A 23,242-nucleotide genomic window follows, 5' to 3' on the forward strand; every position below is an offset into this window, starting at 1 on the left:
TAAGTCTGTGCCCAACATGTAACTCATTATCAGAGGATTTCTCTTATAATTAGTCAACTGTATCAAGGTAAACCTCATGAAAAATGTATGTCTACATTACAAGATAAGCCCAGGGTTCAAACTCAGGCTCAAGCTTAACACTCCTCCTGTCGACACACAAATCATGCTCCAGGGCTCGGACCCAGGTCCTAGAACCTTATGGGAGTGAAAGGTTCAAGCCTGTTTGAAGCTGGGACCTAGGGTTCAAGCTCTATTGCTTTGCACTGTAGACACAGCCCCACTGGACTTGTGCTCTGGGAAATTGTCAAAAGTATCCCACGTGCCAACTTTCTTTGTCCTTTGGACAGTCAAATTTTCCCACACTGCACCATCAACAAAGAGCTAGAGCTGCCACATGCTGGGAGGGTGTTAGGAAGTCTGTGACATGTACATTTGGACGTGGGCCTGCATAATGCAGTGTAGACGTAGGCACCAAGATTGTGACCCAGGGTTCAACAATTCCTAACCTAGAGCTGCAAGTGAGTGTAGATGCTCAATCCCTAAGTTAATAAACACAGAGTTTGCTAACTCGAGTTCTACTAACCTAGTGCTTACACTGCAGTGTAAACTTGGTCTCTAATTCAGATCAGGAAATAGACAATTCTTTAATTTCATCTTTTAAAAAACAAACAAACAAAAAAACACACTATCAAAAATTAAAACTGCAGTTCTCATGAGCAGAAACTTAAATGCCACTAAAATAACTAAGAGGACTCACCAAGTTCATTGAGACTCTGGGCAGCTTTTGTTATCTCTCTGCTTCCTCCTTGCAGTTGTCCTTGAAGTCTCTTACTTAGATACAAGATGCGTATTATTCTCCGCAGCAAGTCACAGGCTGCCTGTGTGGAAATTATGGCTTTAAGTGAATATTCAATGTTAGCCATGTATAGTTTCAGGTCCCACTCCTGGAAACTCTTGAGTATATGCTTGTAGTTAAATACAAAACACACAAGCAAGCATTTGCAGAATCAGAGACCTAGTGGTTAGTTAGATGGACACGGATAAATGATGACAATTTGTTCATAAGTACTCTATGACTTTATACAACAGTGCTCACTATTTTAACTATTAATGCTACAGCACATGATGTTGTTCAAAAGCCTCTGATTTTATTTGCTATGCAAAAATGAAATATTAACACTTGAAAAGTTACATCACATCTTATACATAAAGACAATTTAGCTTTATTTTGTATAATGTCTTTCACAGAAAAGTTTACCCATGTCAGTAAAAAGGGATTTTTGTTCAGCTGATCAAAGTTTGACCAGAAGCAAAACAAAAAAACAAATATTGATTTTATTTTGTTCTATCTCAGGAGATGATAAATCTTAAGGCTGACCAAACAGTCAATATATGTATTATCATGTACTCTCCGAATATCTACAACACTCTATTTTGGGAAAGAATTTTAGAACGGTTACTCTCAAACTCAGACCGGAAATAGGGCATAAAGTTGTAATGGGGAGAGTAATTAACAACTGAAACCATTTACCAAAGATCATGGCGGATTCTCCAGCACTGACAATTTTAAAATCAAGTTTGGATGTTTTCTAAAAGATATGCTCTAGGAATTATTTTGGGGAAATTCTATGACTTGTGTTATAAAGCACGTCAGATTAGATGATTATAATTGTCCCTTCTGGCCTTAGAATCTATGAAAACCTTTGTTCAGTCAATTAAGTCAACTTAATTCATAATCTTGTAAAGTGTTTTGAGATTGGCTGGAAGGCACAAAGTAAGATCCAAGTATATCTTATTCAGAAAACACAATTGCATATGTTTTTGCTTTGCCTTTGTTAACTTTGATCTAGGACACAATACTGTTGACTTCTGAGGCACTTATAATAGGTTTCTGGCTTTTTAATTGACTGTTCTCAGATAAATCTTGAGCCAGGTTTTCCTCTTCTAGGTATAAAAAGCAGAAGGAGAAAGACATTAAGAGGTACATCCAAGCCACAAGAGATCTATTTTCAGACAAGTTTTTAAATGAAATGGAGAGAGCCAGGAAGGTTCTTCCAGATGGCATGAGACGCAGAGGGGAAGGTTTTCGCACCAGCAGTGGCGAGATTGCATGAAACAACAGATCGGAGGTAGTACTAAAAATAAAAGTAAAAAGGAACATGGAAGGTTTTTTTTTTAAAAAAAAGGAGAGCAATTATAAACTAGATCTTGAGGATCCAGGTCAGTTCACATAGGATTAGGTTGGTGTGGTCACGGCACATCGTACACGCAACATTCTGGGCCTGCTGAAATCTTAAGAAATAGGACTTAGAGATTCAATGCAAGAAAAGACAAAGAAATGGTGTAGATTTCATCAGAAATGGAATCCATGCAATGAAAAACTACAAGGTTGTGGCAGTGGAAACTGTCAGATTTGCAGACATCAGAAACAAGTATGATGACAAAATTGTGAATAATGGAGATACATAAGAGGTTTGTGAAGATGACAGAAGGTGGAGTGGTTCTGGAATATATATCTCTTGCCCAAGAGAGGATCTTTTGAGTCATTTAATTTAAGGAAGTCAAGATTAAATTAAGTTAAAAGTATTAATTACTTAACTTATTAAATATTTATCTGACAACATTGCAGAGTACATAATGTTTTGTAAACTGAAGTTTATTTAATTTCTTTGGAAATCAAACATGCAAGTACGTATACATAGATACACACACCCACACAAATGAATGCATCATGTAAGAGAAAATCCAAAGTATTGCTTGTTAGTCACTTCCCCTCTGGATGCTAGCACAAAGTGACAAAAGAAAAGGTATTTTCAGTTTAGTATCCTTCAACACGTAGACACAACAAGAAAAAATCAAAGGGATGCTCCACTGAATCCAGACGACTGAAAACACAGTAAACCTCATTTCTTTTGGCAATACACTTCTTGAAGAGTAATTTTTTTTCAGTGTTGCCAGAGGACTTCCCCACATGACTCTCATTAATGATAATGGAAGTCATGTGGGGATCATACTACTGTAACTTACTAAACGTTTGTAATTCAATTAATTTGCTTCTTGAATTAGAAAAATATTAATCCACATATATTTCTATCTTTTACAGTCTATGAACTAAATTTCAGCAACAGAAATGAAACAGCAGCTTTGTAGACTATAATGTGCTTCAAAAGTACAGTATAGCGCCAATATCTTGCTTTTTGACTTAACTAAAATGGAATATTCACAGAAAAATTCAGCCAGATGTGAACTCTAAGAACAGGAAACAACAATCTTTAGAAGATTGCTTATATTGTGTACTAAAAGCCTATTTCATTTTTATTAACTTATTAAGGCTACGTTTTAGTGATGGGTATTTTTAGTAGAAGTCATGGACAGGTCATGGGCAGTAAACAAAAATTCACAGACCCGTGACTTGTCCATGACTTTTACTAAAAATACCCAACAAGACTAAAACTTGGGTGGGGGGCTGAGGGTGCTCGATGGGGGAGGGGGGAAGGTCCAGGGGTGCTGCAGGTGCTTGGGGAAGTGGCCCGGGACCCCACTGGTGCTGGGGGAGAGGGGGTTTGGCATGGCTGGCAGGGGCTTCCTACCTGGCTCCGCATCCCTGAAGCTCCTAGGCAGCAGAGGGGTCAGGGAAGGGGCCCTGCTGCTCCTGCCACAAGCACTGGCTGCCACAGTTCCCACTGGCCGGGAACCACAGCCAATGGGAGCTACGGTGGCAGGTCCTGTGGTCACGGGCAGCACAAAGACACCCCCACCCCACTGGCCCCTCCACCGCCTAGGAGCTGCAGGGCCATGCCAGTGGGGGCCAGGGAGCCCCCCAGCCCAGGTAAGCACCTCCATACATCTCCAATCCCGTCTGTAGCCCTGTGCCTCCTTGCACACACCCAAACTGCTGCTTCTGGCCAGGGGCTGCATGGCTTGGGCAGTCCCTGAGCCAGGATCAGCTACTGCAGAGGTCACGGGAAGTCACAGAATCCGTGACAGACTCACAGCCTTACTTATTATTGATTATTTCTCTCTCTCTCTCTCTCTCTCACACACACACAGGTATAGCAATTGATCCCCACAATGAGTTATCAGACTGAAAAAATAAGTAATGGAAAAAATTATATTTAGATATAAGAGCAAAAAAAAAAAAAAAAAGTAAAAAAAAGTGTTAGTTTTGGAGTAGGCTGAAAATAAACCACCTACAATAATGGTTCTCCTAATTTTGATAAAATATTATCCCTATTATGATAATTTATGCCAAATTTTAGGTCAGAGAAAAAAATTCTTAAGAATGACAAATATGTAGACATTGCAGCTACAATGTACAATTTTACAAAAGCAATTTTACACTGATTTATCCTATACCTTTCCTTTGACAGTGTTTTGTTTTACCCAAGTTAATAACGGTTAATATTTAAAAAGGTATTTATTCCTTTTACATTGACTAATTTGGGAGTTCCACTAGATTATATATTTGGGTATTTCTGTGAAGAAAAATCTTATTTAACAGCTATGTAGTTCATTGGTTTGAGTACAAATAAATGAATTGCTATATTCTATTTTTCTATGGATTATATTATATTTATATGCTGAAATTTAAAAGCAGAACAAGTACTTCACATGTAAAGAACATCTGATAGACCATGTTCAAATAATATATAAGACAGGGGTCGGCAACCTTTCAGAAGAGGTGTGCCAAGTCTTCATTTATTCACTCTAATTTAAAGTTTTGCGTGCCAGTAATACATTTTAACACTTTAGAAGGTCTCTTTCTATAAGTCTATAATACATAACTAAACTATTGTTGTATGTAAAGTAAATAAGGTTTTTATAATGTTTAAGAAGCTTCATTAAAATTAAATTAAAATGCAGAGCCCCTCAGACTGGTGGCCACGACCCGGGCAGCATGAGTGCCACTGAAAATCAGCTCGTGTGCCACCTTCGGCACCCGTGCCATAGGTTGCCTACCCCGATATAAGATATTGAGGTCTCTAAATATTTGGACTGACTAGTTCAACTGAAAGCAAAAAAAGGTTCTGTCTTCCTGGAACTGCTCCTGTATCAACATACTAATAGAGAGGCATTAGCTGCTGTGGTTAAGGATTAAAAAAAAAAAAAAATCCAAGAACCTCTTATTTTCTAACCTCTCAAGTTAGTACTTAAATACTAAATACTTTCATATTTTTTAACTAAGACCTTCCTCAGTAACCAGAGATTTGCCTGTAGCTGTTCCAGTGCAAGATACAGCCCTATGAGCAATCAGAATATCTGATTTTTTTTAAGTGTTCTGCCATGTTCTCAGTTTTAGTGTGTCCACCACCTTCTTGTCTTTAGAACAAATATATTTAGTTTGTGTGTTCTTTACTGGGGGGGGGGGAGGCGCGGTGGGATATCTATTTGTGAATATTTTGTATTACTCACATCTAAGTACAGAAATGGTTCTATTTTTTGTCTTGTTTTCTATATAAAACGTAAAATTCATACTACATGCAGTTTATAAACGTGTGCTTGTTCAAAGGAGTTGTGGAAATGTTTGGTTAGGTAGGTTATTTTCTTCGCAGTTTTCTTTCTAAGCTACATGTACCTCACCTGCATATTTTAACTGTTAATCCCTCTTTAGCTTGTGATCTGCAAAGGTAAGACTAAGACCATGCTCAGAAGAGGATTTTATGATGTAAAGGAGGAAGCATGCTTTGTGATTCTGCTAAAGCCCCTGATATTGTGGGGGCAGAGCAAGGCAAAGTATAAACAGCAATAAACCAGAGAGGTTAGAAGTTTGACAATGATGTCATGAAGGGAGTGTTTATAAAGAGGTCTTTATACTTTAAAACAGGGGTTCTCAAACTGGTGGTCGGGACCCCTCAGGGGGTCGCAAGGTTATTACATAGGAGGTCGTGAGCTGTCAGCCTACACCCCAAACCCCGCTTTTCCTCTGGCATTTATAATGGTGTTAAATAAATAAACAAACAAGTGTTTTTAATTTATAAGGGGGGGGAGGTCGCACTCAGAGGCTTGCTATGTGAAAGGGGTCACCAGTACAATAGTTGAAGAACCACTGCTTTAAAACACTTAAGGATAGCAGAATCCAAACCTATGCATGCTGAGTAATATCTCACTTTGCGAGTAGTCTCATAGAAATCAATGGGGTTACTTGCAAAATAAAGTGCTACTTAATACGAGTAACAGTAGTAGAAACAAGCCCTTAAACATTCTGTGATTTAGCAAAGTTGTTCAGCTGCAATTCCAAAAGGATTGAAACCTGAAGTGCAGTGCTGATTGCATAGCTAAAAAATCAGACACTTATCAATTTGAAACTCGAAAGTGCAGTTCATAATAATATTAGAGATGACAAAAAGCTATAAATGGACAGCAAGAAAAAGCAAAGGGGATAACAGCATCCATAACACAAGTAAATCTCTAGCTTTACAGATACATTCCTAGTTCACGCACTGAAACTACTGTAAATGTGCATGAATAGAAACCCAAATATTTAACAATAGTTCATTTACCTTTCAAGGTTCTGTGTTTTTAAACTATAAGCTGCATTTGCATGGCAGCACCTCTCTCCAAGTTCTACTGAACAGTATTTCACTATTATAAAAACCCATTGTTAAGGTATTTAACGCCTACTAAAAAGAGTTTCCTTCCAGTCCCTCTCTCTTCACCAATATCTATATTCTCTGCAGGTTTCACTTATGTATTAAAGACGAAAATAATGGTGTGGGCCACATTTAGTACAATTGGCTGCACTTTGGCCATCCCTATATTAAAGAAATTATTCCCCAAACTCTTCATTAAATTGTGCTTGCATTAAGTGAGAAATAACCTCAAGAGAACAATACCAAGACATAAAGTTTGATCTCAAACATATGGAAATAGAGGTACAGGAGACCAAACAACCTATACTCTGCCCTTGTACCCGCACCCACCCTCAGCCCAAATTAATATGAACCATCCATCTAAAAAGATACACCTTCAGCATTAAAATGAGCCACCTACCCTATTATGCTGTCCTTCAACATATATTAACTAGGGCTGTCAATTAATGACAGTTAACTCACACGATTAACTCAAAAAAATTAATTGCAATTTTACTCGCATTGTTAAATGATAGAATACTAAGTGAAATTTATTAAATATTTTTGGATGTTTTTCTACATTTTCAAATATATTTTGTTTTCAATTACAACACAGAATACAAAGTGTACACTGCTCAGTTCATATTTTTATTACAAATATTTGTACTGTAAAAATGATAAACATAAAAAATAGTATTTTTCAATTCATTTCATACAAGTACTGTAGTGCAATCTCTATCATGAAAGTGCAACTTACAAATGTAAATTTTTTTTGTTACATAACTGCACTCAAAAACAAAACAATGCAAAACTTTAAAGCCTACTAGTTCACTCAGTCCTAATTCTCATTCAGCCAATTGCTAAGACAAAAAGGTTTGTTGACATTTATGGGAGACAATGCTGCCCACTTCTTATTTACAGTGTCACCAGAAAGTGAGAACAGGCATTTGCATGACACTTTTGTAGCTGGCATTGCAAGATATTTATGTGCCAGATATGCAAAACGTTCATATGCCCCTTCATGCTTCGGCCACCATTCTAAAGGACATGCTTCCATGCTGATGAAGCTCGTTTAAAAGATAATGTGTTAATTACATTTGTGACTGAACTCCTTGGAGGAGAACTGTATGTCTCCGACTCTATTTTACTGCCATATATTTCATGAGATAGCGGTCTCAGATGATGACTCAGCACATGGTGTTCATTTTAAGAACACTTTCGCTGCTTCGACAAAACGCAAAAAAGGTAGCAATGTGAGATTTCTAAAGATAGCTACAGCACTCAACCCAAGGTTTAAGAATCTGAAGTGCCTTCCAAAATCTGAGAGGGACGAGGTGTGGAACATGTTATCAGAAGTCTTAAAAGAGCAACACTCCAATGTGAAAACTACAGAACCAAAACCACCACAAAAAAGAAAATCAATCTTCTGCTGGTGGCATCTGACTCAGATGACGAAAATGAACATGTGCTTTGGACTGTTTTCCCTGTCATCAGCATGAACGCTTATCCTCTGGAATGGTGGTTGAAGCATGAAGGGATATATGAATCTTTTAGCACATCTCGCACGTAAATATCTTGCAACGCCAGCTATAACAGCGTCATGTCTGTTCTCACTTTCAGGTGACATTTTGAACTAGACATGGGCAGCATTATCTCCTGAAAATATAAACAAACTTGTTTGTCTGATCGATTGGCTGAACAAGAAGTAGGACTGAGTGGACTTGTAGGCTCTGAAGTTTTATATTGTTTTATTTTTGAATGCAGTTTTTTTTTTGTATGTAATTCTACATTTGTAAGTTCAACCTTCACAATAAAGAGATTGTGTTATGGCACTTGTATTGTGTGAATTGAAAAATACTCTTTTGTTTTTTACAGTGCAAATATTTGTAATCAGAAATAAATATAAAGTGAGTACTGTACAATTTGTATTCTGTATTGTAAATGAAATCAACACATTTGAAAATGTAGAAAACATCCACAAATATTTAAATAAATGGTTTCTATTATTGTTTAATTGTGATTAATTTTTTTTAATCGCTTGATGGCCCTAATATTAACTATAACATATCTCCATAACAAATCTGATTGCTTATTTTCACTGTCTTTACAACTCCTTGAGCACTGAGCCTCAGAATTAGAAAGTGGCAGCAACTGCAAGATGAGAATGGGAGAGGTTATAATTTCTATATTACTCCTGAAAAACAGGGATGAGGCTAAAGGAAACAATTTTTTGAATCAATTAAATGAATAACATGGGGTTTAAGAGAACATGGAAGGAAGAGGTACTGGCTCTGTGAGGGGAAATATTGTTTCTAAAAAAGCATAGTTGGTTTCATTTGCAGGTCAGCAGACTCTAGAAGAGTTCACTCTCCCTCATCCGTCCCCCGTCCTCCGCACTACATTAATCTAATTACTACCAACTTTGCTCTCCTACTTTTCACAGTAAGGAAACTGAATTTTGCCTTGCAAAATGAAGCACTGCCCTTTTAACCCATAAATAGTTGCACCAATGCATTACAAGGATTTAAGTTCATTGAGGAATTGAAGTCTCTACCAAGATGTTTTTCTTCATATGGTAAGTGATTTAACTTTTTTCTCCCTTCCCCCGCCCCCCCAAAAAACAGTTTAAAAGATCTGGAAGCAAAATAATTATTTTGAAAAATAATGTTAAAATAAGGTAAATTTATAATGTTATTTACCTGAAGCTTTGCTAGCTGTGCTGTGCGAGACACTATTTTGTTGTATGGATCAATGATTTTCGCTCTTATTCTATTAAGAAAGAAAATACTTTTTAGAAATGTAATATAGTGGAAAAGTTCAGAATTGATACTTTTCATCGCATAATGAATGACATACCTGTCAACAGTACTTTGTAGAGCACTAATTCTAGTCTGCATCATTTGAAGAACACCTGTAAAAAGAAAGGCATTTTACATAGTCAATCAGAGCACAACTCATCTGATATAAAGTTGTAATTTTCCCACTTCCAATACATCTTTTTATATAAAGTGAAACATTGTATGTATAGAAATACACTGTACAGATTATAAGTCAATGAGTAGGTTATTTAAATGTATCAATCTACTATATACAATTTAGGACCAGATCCTGAAGCTTTTCAGTCACAAGTAAGTCCTAAGAAAATCAGTGGGACTACTCAGGAGTATAATGTAGTCTCCTTTAGCTGAAGGTACACATTACTCCTGGGAATCCTGTGGCACCTTATAGACTAACAGACGTTTTGGAGCATGAGCTTTCGTGGGTGAATACCCACTTCGTCAGATGCATCTGACAAAGTGGGTATTCACCCACAAAAGCTCATGCTCCAAAACGTCTGTTAGTCTATAAGGTGCCACAGGATTCTTTGCTGCTTTTACAGATCCAGACTAACACGGCTACCCCTCTGATACATTACTCCTGGGGTAATTCTGCACATCTGCAGAGGCGCATAATTCATCTGTCTAGCATAATTTTGTATTTTCCTGCATAAAAAATATTTTACCTAAGAAGTGCTGCAGTTCAGCCTTTTACCTACCAGAGGTTGCTGTGGCACCAGTTGTGTTCATGCCGGCTGCTCTAGTACCACAGCAACCTCAGGTGGGCGAAAGGCTGAACTCCAGCAAAGAGTCCTGTGGCACCTTATAGACTTAACAGACGTATTGGAGCATGAGCTTTCGTGGGTGAATACCCACTTCGTCGGATGCATGTATTCATCCACGAAAGCTCATGCTCCAATATGTCTGTTAGTCTATAAGGTGCCACAAGACTCTTCACTGATTTTACAGACCCAGAGTAACACGGCTACACCTCTGATACTTAAACAAAATGTTTTTTATGAGGGAAAATACAAAATTCTATGGCCAGTGGTGCAGAATTCCCGAAGGAGGAGAAGTTAATCACAGCACCTGCCTGCAGAGCCAGTTTAGGACAAAGTGCGGCACACAGGGTTGCTCGGGGGGGGGGGGGGTGTCGCAGACTGGGGTTCAGAATGGCTAGTAGGGAGACAGACTGGAGCATGGGCTCAGGAGCTAGTGGAGTGACAGCGATGAGCCTGGGGTTGAGGGAAGGAGGCTACAGAGACCCAGGGGGATGAGGAGTGCCGGAACAGAAGCAAAAGTGCCTGACTAAACGGGAGAGGCTTGGGGTCAGCCAGGGTCTGAAAGGGGGAGGCTTCCCAACACCCTAACAATCTCACAGACCCCCCAAGAAAAACCTCCTACCCACACCCAACACCCTCCAGGTTCTTTCCTAGGCTCCTTCCCTCTCCCTCACCTTTTCCGTTACCCCTGAATCCCCCAAGCCTGTGCACTGCTTCTGACAGGTGCAGGAAATATAGTTCTGTATTGTAATTTAAATAAATTACATCAAGTTCTGTATTAATATGCCTCATAAGGAATCTATTTGTCAAAAAAACAAAATTACCAGAACCTTTTACCAGGAGTAACACAGCCACAATTAGTCATTTCGGTCTGTGTTTCAAGAACACCCTTGGATTCTAGCTAATACTAAGCTCTCAATAGCTACATCAGCAAGTAAGGCTCTTTCACCTTCGGTTGGCTAGAGGAGACTCCATCCCATCCCAACAAGTGATGGTCTGGCCTGTTATTTGCACATTCCACAATTCTTGGCTAGGTTACAGCAATGTCATATATATATATCGACATGAAGTTATCAGCACTCAGAAAACTCCAACTACTACAGAATACTGCAGGGCATCTCCTCAGCAACAGAGGCTACCACAAACACATCAGACCTGTCCTGTACTCTCTACATTGGCTTCCCATAGAAAATAGTCACATTCAAGGGCTCCATCCTTATCTCCAAGGCACTCCCTGGGTTGGCCCATGGTATCTAAAAGACCCCTTAAATCTCTGGGATGAAGACTGTCATCAACAACTAAACTCCTCTAGAACAACTGAACTCTACAATAAGGGCAAAGTTTGTCTGTGTAGGAGATAGAACTTTCTCTGAGGCTGGTCCGAGACCGTGGAATGAACTCTTTTAGGAACTAAAGAGGATCACAAACCTCATCACCTATTGCTCTACGTGCAAGGTGCATTTCTTTGACCTTGCCTTCTCTAATACATAGCAAGCTTTTAAAAACACCTTCCAGAACAAGACAGTCCACCACACATGTTTCTTCCCCCTAGGGAGAGGATGAGAGCACAAATAACATGTGACAGAAGTGTAGTCATATTGCTTAATACACTGCTGGAAGGTGCTCTGATACTACGGTGATAAGTGCGGTACAAGAATCTATATAGAATACGGTGCTATTCGATGTGAGTAAGGCTATTTCCATCTGAATCTTGCTTATTTTCAAATTATAAATCCTTCTAGACATGAAACCATAAAGGGGCAAAAAAATTTATTGATGCTTTAAAGTAACACCTTCAAACAACAAAGAAAGAAATTATATCCACGGCACCATGACTCAACATATTTCCAGTTCTGAACAAAATCAGCATTTATAGTCTGCTGCACTCCAGGAACACAGTTTGATGCCCAGCACGGCTATTCAGACAACACAGTTAGAACACAATTGTGGGAGTCTGGGTTTTTGAACTTGTCATGCTTAGCATACAAATTTCCCATGTAACACAGTTGCTCAGACATGCATATTGAAGACACAAGACACGTACAAAGGCAGAACTCACTTGGCATTGGCAAGACTACAGACAATCTGCAAAAATCATTAGTTCAGAGAAGCCAATGCATAAGAGGAACTGAAAATCCAATCAAACAAGAACAACTGAACTGAAACATAAATGTCCATGTTCAGGCTGCTCTAGTTAAGAGTAAGTCAACAATACCACTATGAGCTCCTTGTAAGTTGGCTATGGAAATTACCAGAAAAAGTCCACACAGGATGTGTTTTTCCTGACATGTTAGATAGCCATTTTACCTGTTTCTTTTAAGAGGGGAAGAAAAAAAAATTCTTGTTTGCTGATGCGTATTTTATATCCTCTTCAAAACAAGAAAAAATTATAGAATCATTTAGCAGCAGGACAAAATTAATCCTCAGGTTTTGGTTTTGGTTTTTTGTTTGTTTGTTTTGTTTTTTGTTTGGTTGGTTTTTTTACTATTTTTAGTGTCAGGGCGGATATAAAGCAGGGGTGGGTAAATTTTTCGGGCTGATGGCCACATATGGGAATAGAAATTGTATGGCGGGCCATGAATGCTCACAAAATTGGGGTTGGGTTGCAGCAGGGGGTGAGGGCTCCAGTTGGGGGTACGGACTCCGGGGTGGGGCCAGAAATGAGTTCAAGGTGTGTTAGAGGGCTCCGGGCTGGGGTGGGGACTCCAGTTAGCGATGTGGACTCTGGGTTGGGGCCGGGGATGAGAGGTTTGGGGTGCAGAACCAGGGCCGCCCGGGGTGGGCAAGTGGGGCAATTTGCCCCATGCCCCGGGCTCTGCAGGGGCCCCCACGAGAGTTTATCGGGGCCTCTGGAGGGGGTCCTTCACTCGCTGTGGGGGCACCAGAAAACTTTCGTGGGGCCCAGGCCCCTGGAGCTTTTTCCGCTCCAGGTCTTCGACAGTGCGGGGGTCCTTCCATCCCAGGGTGGAAGGACCCCCCCGCTGCCAAACTACAGCTGAAGACCCGGCATTTCAGCAGCGGATCCCGCTTTGGAGGTAATTCGGCAGCAGGGGGCCCCCACTGCGGGTCTTTGGGGCACTTCGGCAGCAGGTCCCGGAGTGAAAGGACCCCCCGCCACCAAATTACTGCAGAAGCGGGGGCCCCCCGCCGCTGAGGACCACAGGCCCCCTGAATCCTCTGGGCAGCCCTATGCAGGACGGTGCTCCAGGCTGGAATCAAGGGGTTTTGAGGGTGGGAGGGGGATCAGGGCTGCGGCAGGGGGTGGGGCGCAGGGGGAGACTCAGAGGTGCAGGTTCTGGGTAACACTTACAAGCAGCTCCTGGAAGCAGCGGCATGTCCCTTCTTCAGTTCCTACATAGAGGCGTAACCAGGCAGCTCTGCGTACTGTCTCCTCTGCAGGCAGTGCCCCGTCGCAGGCACCACCCCTGCAGCTCCCATTGGCCACAGTTCCTGGCCAATGGGAGCTGCCAGGGCGGCGCTTGGGGCAGGGGAAATGTGCAGAGCAGAGTCCCCTAGCTGTCCCTATGCGTAGGAGACAGAGGGAGCCATGCCACTACTTCCAGGAGCTGCATGGAGTGGCCCCCGACCCTGTTCTCCAGCTGGAGTGCCAGAGCGAGGCAAACCCCAGACTCTGTTTCCTAGCAGGAGCTCGAGGGCTGGATTAAAATGGCTGGCAGGCCAGATTCAGCCTGCAGGCCGTACTTTGCCCACCCCAATCTAGATCGTAGTAGTAGTATAAACTTCCACCATAGACCAGTGTAAACTGGCAGAAGCCAAGCATTCTTCAGCACTTGTATAATTCAGTGTATTGCAAGGAAGAGGAGAAACCAGGACCAAAATTCTGCAGAATCGACAAAGAAAGATGATGCTAGTCCCTCGCAGTTCCTCCAACATGGTGGCAGAGATAGGGATGTTCATGAATTCCTAGTTCTCCTACTGAGCTCACAAGCTCCACAAAAACCACAGCTCTGTAGCACCTTATTAGCCCAATAGTTTTTTTTTAATTATTTTAAAGACAAAGCAAAATGAAGAACTTTAGACAGAAATTGTCAACTTAAGGTTTTTACTTAACATTTATCTTTATATTGCAGTACCAAAAAAAAAAAAAAAAACCTATCAGAGTGAACTGAAAAGGATGTAGAGAAATATTCAAGTACTCTCAATTCAAACTACTTAACTGTATAAACATTAAATACAATTACACATTTCAATAAACAACCTTAAATCTGCCAGCCACCCTCCATCTCACAGGGATACTTTTACTGTTCACAAATACTAAAATCTTCACACTTTTTTAGTCTTTGTTTACAAACGAATCCTCATACATTGTATAAACATGTCAATTCTTTTCTCCTTCATAAATTGAGAAGTTCTAAACTGACTTGATGACTGGGATGGTAAAAGACCTGTAACATTTATTACAGTAGAGCAACAGTTCTGCTAGAGTTAAGATCAGCTTTCTGTTTCAAGATCGACTGTTCTAAATGGTCTAAAATCCATATGGTTAATCGGATTGCCTTGAAATGTGGTGTGCCTTAAGGAGGCACAGGATACAGTCAGTAATTCAAATTTGGGACCCCCAAGATGTAGACCCCATCAAAAACAGCTTTTCTGAAATGTTGCATATTCTGACTTTTTTGCTCACAGATAGAGATCAAACCAGGACTCGGATCATCGTACGAGGGTCTGAAATGCTCAATGGTTACCCCAATAGAGTGCATGGCACTCACCAACCCTGTGGAGGAAATCAAATTAAATAGTATTGAAAAAGAGTTTCTTCTTTAGCTCTTCATCATCATCACTTGTCGCTCCAAAGCCACAGCCAAGACCTGATGTTGTCACTTAAATTGATTAGCTGCTCAGGAGTACGTGATGTTAATGGAGGCGGGGCACTTTGTCAGGCTGTGTTCAAGTGTTTGCCTAGATTCCCTACAGTCACATTTGGGGTCATTCCTCCAGCTTCCTCTTGGTCATATCACCAGTCTTTGCTATCTCAGCTCTTGCTCAATTTAGAGTACACCAGTGTTTTCCTTCAAGGTCAGTAGGGTGACCAGACAGCAAGTGTGAAAAATCAGGACGAGGTGGGGCACAATAGAAGCCTATATAAGAAAAAGACCCCAAAATTGGGACTGTCCCTATAAAATCGGAACATCTGGTCACCCTAAAGTAACCAGGTTCTCCAAGATCATTGGCATTTCCCACCATTTTGTTACTCAATAGCCTTCCATGCTGATATTCTCAGTTAGGCACACTAAGGTTTAGACACCCAACAGATTACACTGAGCATGTGCAGAGAGGCTAACTATTTGGAAAACTACCTCTATATCATAGAAGATGGGAGGTTCTGAGGGTACATGACAGTCATCGAGTTCAAGCACTGAAAGTTCAAATCCAAATCCAAGATAGAAGTTAAACAAAAGGCATAATGCTCCAATCTTCCTCTAACAAAGGGAGATTTTTATTTTGGGGAAACTTAATCTGAGTATAGCAGAATACTGTATTCAGAAGGCACTGAAACAATTGGTTGTTGTAGTTTTAGAAAATAAATGACAAAAGCAAATGCTTGCTGGGAAGAAGGGTAGTAAGGGCTGGAAGAGTAGATGGGAATAGGAAGAGAGGTTGCAGGGAGAGGGGAAGAATCACATGGAGAACAGGGCAAGGACATGTGTCTGTCCAACATTCCCCTCCCATGTGTGTCCGTGCATAACTATTTGGTGGGCCCCAGTCCATCTACAGGGTTGTGACCCCACATATCCATGTTCCCCTTATGTGAGCCAGGTTCTAGAGGGGGCTTCTCTACCTGGGGGAGTCTGACCCTTCTCCCTACGCCCTCCGTGTGAGCTGAGGTTCCCTGCCACCTACACAGGTCTGAGCCCTGCTTCCTGACCAAGGATGCCAAATTCTGGGAGACCAACTGTTCATCTACAGGAGTATGATCCTTCATCCCTGCCACCTCATGTGAGCCAAGGTCTGGGAAAGCCCTGCCCCACTAGGTGGGGAACTTGGAACAGGCATACTAAGAGCATACACCAACAACACACTGCTGAGACTGAGGTGACGAGAAGGGAAAAGGTTTGCTTGACACTCTCCAGCACTGGGGAGGGAGATGGCAACATCCACTGACAGGAATGGATCAGTTGACATGACCTCAAACAATCGCTTTGAGACATGGAATCAGAATGGACAATCAGACTCCTGAAAAAAGTTTTTTATGCAAGCTGACACTCAGAAAATGCAGGTGTGGTCAACAAAAGCACTTCAAAAACACCCATAAGCAGAATCTTATCTCATGAAACATAAATATTGATAACTTTAAAGACACAGCCACAGACAGATCTGAACAGAGAGCAACTGCCAATAAAGGTTGCAAACACTTTGAGGAAGGCAGAGGTGAAAAAATGATCAAAAAAGGAACAAGCATCATGCCAGCTCCTTACTGGGAGCATGCACATTCCCATGTTGACATCTGTTCACAATTTTGCTCCTCGTGGATAGGACTATACAGCCACATAGAAAACATACCTAATGCCATGACATCATCAGATTGGATAGCCATACATTTTCCTAGTATCAGAGGGTAGCCACGTAAGTCTGTATCCACAAAAACAAGGAGGAGTCCAGTGGCACCTTAAAGACTAAGAATTATTCGGGCAAAAGCTTTCGTGGGTAAAACACCCACTTCTTCAGATGCATGTAGTGAAAATTACAGATACAGGCATAAATATATATTGGCACATGTAGAAAAGGCAGTTTCCTTACAAGTGGCAAACCAATGCTGAAGGACGATTTAGTCAGGATGGATATAGTCCACTCCCAGGAATTGATGAGGTGTCAATACCAAGAGAGGTGTCGATACCAGCCACTCCCAGTCCCTATTCAAGCCCAAACTGATGGTGTCACGTTTGCATCTCAGGCTATATAACCAAGGTAACATGTGACCTTCCACTAAGCTGCTGTCTGCAATGTGTTTGTATATAGGAGAATAGGGCAGGAGACAGCAAGGAGCAGCTTCTTACATGTTAATGGCTTCTACAGTGCCATCTAATGGCTTAACAGGATGGGAAGGAGAGAGGGGCCGGGGAATGGTGGCGGTGGGGGTACATGTTGCAAAGAATAGTCGGGAAGGAGGTGGAGAAAGAAGACTGGTGTATGTGTCTCTCTCATATGGTTAGAGTTACTTTAACAACCATGTAATAAAACTGTCAAGATTTTAGGACAAACCATGGATGAGATTTGTCTCACTGGCCACGTTAGCAACTACCGAATGAAAACATTTCAAAGGACAACAATTACCCCATTCTACTGTAACAAAATGTAGAAAGGTGGAAGGAAGGGAACGGAGCATGTAAGGAATCACACTGCTCAATGGTTTGAGCATTGGCCTGCTAAACCCATGGTTGTGAGTTCAATCCTTCAGGGGGCCATTTAGTGATCTGGGGCAAAAAAAACCTGTCAAGGACGGTACTAGGTCCAGCTAATGAAGGCAGGGGACTGGACCTGATAACCTTTCAAGGTCCCTTCTAGCTCTGAGATAGGTATATCTCCATATATTTTTTATTTTTTAACTCTGTCTCCTAGCAGAAAGACCACAGACAAGGACTATTCCTAGCTCTGCTACCAGTCTGGTGGGTGACCCTGGGCAAGTCATGTCACCCTCTGTGCCCTAGTTTTCCCGACTGTAAAATTGGGATAATGATGTAAAGCTCTTGAAATCTATTGATGAAAAGCACTATATAAAAGTTATGTCTTCTGATTATTACCTAGCCTTAGTAGCACATTAGCTATAAATCTAGGTGAGAACAATAACCGCCTAAAGGACCAACAAGCATTTCTCTTCTGCTTAAAAAAAATAAAAAGGGAGGAAATTAAATTGCAAAAGATTTGTTAATGCAGAGTTAAGCAGTGAGAGCCTCTGTCCCTTCAGAGTTCAACAAAACTCATGCTTTTGAACCAGAAAATACACAATTAAGTTAAATGTTCATGTAATCTTAACTCTGCCCTCTTAGAGTGATACCTCAATATGCTCATAACACACCTTCCAACTCTATCTTTTCACTGTGATGACAAGTGCTGCCTACACCTGCCTTATGCTCAGACACTGAAAACCACATTTGGAAAAAAAATGTACAATCCCATCAAGGTTGCACAGAGGGTGTCACCTAAATCTTTACTTTCCCTAGCTCTCATATCCCACCTCACCACTTCCAGCACCAACGGCCAAAAGACCCCAGAGCTCTGCCACTGATACAGCCTACAGAATTCTGTGCTGAAATGATGCAGACCAGAACCTCAAGGTACACATGCACCTGTCCTTTGATACACATGCAGGGACTCAGATCTCCTCTGATCACAATCACAGCTCCACACAAACTGCTCCAACTGATTCCTCCACCATTTACTACACCTACACCGATCACAGTGAATGCAGCTGAAGTGCATGCAGATCATTCCCAGTGGCCAATGCCCATTCTGGGAAAAGAGATTTAAAGTTGTACGGGCATTTACTCTGAATTTCCTGGTTTCCAGAGTTCAGCAAAATTCAAACTTCTGAAAGGGCACAAGCGATCACTGGACAATCTTAATTCTGCATTAACAAAGGTTTTTTCCCCATTTAATATATAGACTAGAGGAAATATGGTTCCCAACTCACATGAGGAACATGACTATGGAATGTATAATGGAAAGTTGGTTAAAAAGGCTAGGCCTTCTGGCTTCTGCAGGAAGAATGGTAGCAGGGCAATGCAATAGCGATTAAAACGATCCCACAATACCACTACTAATATTAAGTGGTCTCCAGTAGTAGAAAATTGGGATGGAAGAGGTGGGAAAAAAAAAATCTTTTTCATGCATGGAGTATAATACAAGAGATGTCAAGACCTCTGATCACATTGGGCTAAGGAATCAATGGATGTTTTCTGGGCCAGATTAGTTTGTGGCCCATACCAGACATGCACAGGATGTAGAAAGGGTAAACGGTTTTTAAGAGACTTCTGTTCTACAGGAGAGAGAAAAGGGGGTTAGTTAAGGTTGACTTTTTGAATGAGTAAAGAGATATTTCACTCTTATGCATTTAAGAGAGTCTGCAGGCTGTGAGGATATTTGAATATTGCCATAATCTCAGACTGTCAGATTCCCCCATACATACACACATGCTGATTTTCTCTGATATCCATCCATTTTTCATGTTAAGTAGCAACTTAAATTAAGTATTTTTTACTCTGTGAATATTGTCATGTGGAAGATAAATGGTGTGCAGACCATGTCATCGTTTTGGATGAAGGATAGAGTTAAGGCTGTTTTGTGGAACTGTAACTTTATATTTCTAAACTTTCTAGCATTTGATAAAGTTATTTGTTTTTAGTGTAACTTTACCTTTGAATTCCTGGCTCTCTCATCTTTTAAACATTAGTCTATTACAGTTTTCTTCTTAAAAAAAGGTATTTGCAACCCTAACTCCACCTTACATGTTTTTTTCAGGAATTTACTGTTTTGTGGCAATAGGAGAAAAAAGACCTCAGTGTTATGTCACTGTATTTGCTTGGAAGCTGTGAGGTGGCCACATTAAGCCTTTCAGTTTTTGCATGGCTAAAATTTCTCTCCCCCCACTAGCTCAATCCAGTCCACCCCATCGAACCATACCACTTGCCAAGCTGCACATTGTTTCCTAGGTTTTATCATCCTTGTGCTCCGGAAAGTAGCAGAGCTAGGATACAAAGAAAAGTGTAGGGAAAAACAAACAAAAATTAAAAACAGAGACATGGAGAGGTTCACAGTCTTGCCAAAATGAATTTCCATGGGATGTAATGTTATCCAGACTAGAGTATAGGGAACGACAGTCAAGATTCTGCTCTGATATAGACTTGCTGTAACGCCTTGGACAAGTCATTCAACTTTTGTGGACAATGAGTTACTTCCCTACCTTACAGGGAGACCATTAGTCATAACTAATTTTTGCACAGCTCTGCGAGATCAGTGGACAAAAACCACAAGGCTTAATTATTAAGGTTATACAGAGTAGAAGAGCTGAGAATAGAATTTAGAAGCTTCTGGCTTTTAGCCCTATACTGAGTCCACTGTTCTATACTGCCTCTATGCAGTGCCTTTCACCTATACCAGAGCTTATTAGGATATCCCCAGGGTATCTTTCAGGCTAGGCTTTCTTCATGTGATCCAAAGCAGCTACTGCAATTCATGGAGAGAAATTATATTGTTAAAGATTTTAATTCTATAATGAAATTTAGATTGAATAATTAAGAATAACCACAAACATCAGTTCTCATTAAGGCCAATTAAAATTAAACAAATTTGAAGTCCCCAGGCCAAGCCACTTTCCAGACTGACAAAGGTTTTTTTTAACTGTTTAAAATTGAAGTATTTTACTAGCATCCCTCAAATATGCTGTATAATCCCAACCCCAACAAAGACCAAAAAGCCCCATCTTTTTTTTAAAAAGGTCTCTATGTAGATGGAGGAGCAAACTTAAATTTCAGGTGGATTGACTGATAAAAGATTTATTTCATTGGGAGGGAAGAGGAGGTGAAATGTTTAAAGAAAAAAGTAAAACTTTAACGTTGGGAATTTAAGGTTTGTACCTTTAAAAAACGTTAAATCAGAATTTGCTCTCCACTCCCATTACTCAAGTATCTCACCCCATTTTGGTGTCTTAATATCTACATCCTATGAATCTATACCTAAGGCACCTTGCCACACAGGACCACTCAGGTTAGACACCAAAGTGGGTACCAATTCAGTGCCCAGGGAGCAGGAGGATGTGCAGCTTTGGGAATACTGAAACGCAAGAACTAATGCACAGTTTCTCACTGAATGAGCTGCTGGGGTGGGGTGGGGTAAATAAATTAAAACCATCTTTATTAACACAATTCCAGTGAAACAGTTAAAGAGAGCAGCATATAGTACTATAAAGAAGGATGCAATTGCAATTATTGTTTATAGTTTGTAAGATAGGCATTGAATTCAAAAGAAGGCAGCATGAACCAGGGGTTAGAGCACAGGACTGGAGTTGGGCAACCCAAACTCTGATGCCAGTTTTGAAACAGACACACTGTATGACTCAAACAATCCATTTAACCTCTTCGTACTTTATTTTCATGAGTTTCTGAATGTGGGTAACTTACCACGTATACTGAATAGGGGTGAATTAATGTTTAAGGAACTTTGCCATCGTAGAGCGAAGTCTCCAAGCAAGTTCTATTGTTAAGTCTTCCCAATAAAAGTAGAGTGCCTTCAAAACCAAGCATGGTTTTAGGACATTTAAGTTCAACTGGGCACAAATTGCTACTGGGTGAGGAATGTGACTGGGGGATATTTATCAGTTCATTAATCAGACTATCAGCACTTGCCCACTTCAATCATTTGAATGTGGAGTACAAACCATCTTCCTAAGCATTCATTTGCCTGGCAGTTTAGAAAACAGTAGCATTTTAAGGGTTGACCCTGCTGAGCTGAGGAGAAGTGTTTAGCAATTTTGATACATAAGTGTGACAACTCATTTTTCTTCCTTTTTGGCAGAGACATTTCTCTGCTTGGCTGGCTGGCTGTAACACAGTAACTTTTGAACACATCAGTTTAAATCCAAAATTTCAAGGAATGTTCTCAGCATCAGAGGCCAGAGCCCTTTTGATTTTGCTGAAAATTTGAAAACCAGAAGAAGAAAAGGGGAGACAAATCCCCTGGCATCTGGTTAGCACATTCATCAACTTTAACCAAGTCTATAATAGTCGAACTGGTTGAAAGTCTGTACTGAGAAAGTAGCTATCAATGGTTTGCTGTCAAACTGGGAGGTCATATCTATGTGGGGTCCTGCAGAGATCAGTCCAGGGTCTTGTACCTTTCAATATTTGCATTACATGTCTTGGATAAGGGAGTGGAGAGTACACTCATAAAATCTGCAGGTGCCACTGAGCAAGACTGTTAGGAAGAAATTAGCAAGACTGTAAGGGCTAATGCAGTAGTTCTCCAACTTTTGTGTTGCTGACCCCTTTTATATAGGAAACCTCTGAATGTGACCCCCGACCCCTTCTAAGCTAAATACACCTTTATATATATTTAACACCATTATAAATAATGGAGGCAAAGCAGAGTTTGGGGTGGAGGCTGACTTGTCCATGTAATATCCTGACCCCAGTTTGGGCTAATGGGACCCAAAATGTAATCTTAAAGTAAGTGAGATTCTGAAACCTTTTATCCATTTTGAAAAACCACATAATGACCAGTTTTTCATGCAGACATAATAGTTCCCAAATTAGGACTTTTTGATCAGCAACTGGTATTATAGCAGACCCCAATCAGTGGAATCCAAAATCTGTATTTAATTTTGCAGCCTCTTACTACAAAAAGGAAGTCATGCAACTAAGACCACAAAATAACTACTTTGTTCTTTATTTGTAGATTAAATGACATTAGAAACATGTTTCACCATTCACAAAGCTGGTATTCCTGGCAACATGTCACTGTATGGTGTGTTAGTTGATAGACTGGAGGCTACTGTATGAAATTTTTAAAACAGTGTGAGTTTTCAAGACACTTACAGAAATTTGATTGCATTATTTAAGTTGCTTAGAACATTCCTTCCATTAACAAATCTTTCTATAGTGTAATTACGTTAAAAAAAGTATTAACAAAATACTCTCCTTACAGCTCCATCTGCTGACAGTAAAGAAAACTGCCATAAGTTAATAAAGTAAGACCTCTGTCCAGTAACTTTACTACTCAATAATCTGATGTCACCCTAACTATGAAGCTATTAACAGTATCTCCATTATGCTAAAAACTAACGAGCATAAAATGAATTTATACCTTCCAGAGATCCAATCCCAGTTGCTTGTGCCAATAAGTCTTCATGTCTTGCAACTACCTGAAAAATTAGACCACCAATCATTATTTGCAAGGCTAATTCCAAAAATATAAACTCAGATTTTCTTTAAGCATATATCCATGAGTGGGCTTAGAAGAGAAAAGTGATTCTCAGGGTAGGAAGAATCCCTGAGTGATAAGGGACCTCTCTATTTTTCCCCACTGGCTTTACAGTCAAACCCCTCTACCTTGAAAATTCATT

At 40.4% G+C, this 23,242-nt stretch overlaps 1 protein-coding gene across 7 annotated transcripts in view; it reads right to left on the reverse strand.

Annotated features, from left to right (window-relative positions):
- Positions 1-23,242, reverse strand: part of COG5 (component of oligomeric golgi complex 5) — a 482,330-nt gene that overhangs the window by 332,029 nt on the left and 127,059 nt on the right. For all 7 annotated transcript variants that reach the window (XM_050925473.1, XM_050925465.1, XM_050925485.1 and 4 more), the window contains 4 exons: positions 22,984-23,041; positions 9,426-9,480; positions 9,269-9,338; positions 758-878 (listed from right to left, as the gene is read on the reverse strand). In XM_050925473.1, coding sequence (XP_050781430.1) covers positions 758-878; positions 9,269-9,338; positions 9,426-9,480; positions 22,984-23,041 — 304 coding nt within the window. The remainder of the gene's footprint in view (positions 1-757; positions 879-9,268; positions 9,339-9,425; positions 9,481-22,983; positions 23,042-23,242) is intronic.

This window comes from Gopherus flavomarginatus, chromosome 1 (assembly GCF_025201925.1).
Source record: "Gopherus flavomarginatus isolate rGopFla2 chromosome 1, rGopFla2.mat.asm, whole genome shotgun sequence".
NCBI lineage: Eukaryota > Metazoa > Chordata > Testudines > Testudinidae > Gopherus > Gopherus flavomarginatus.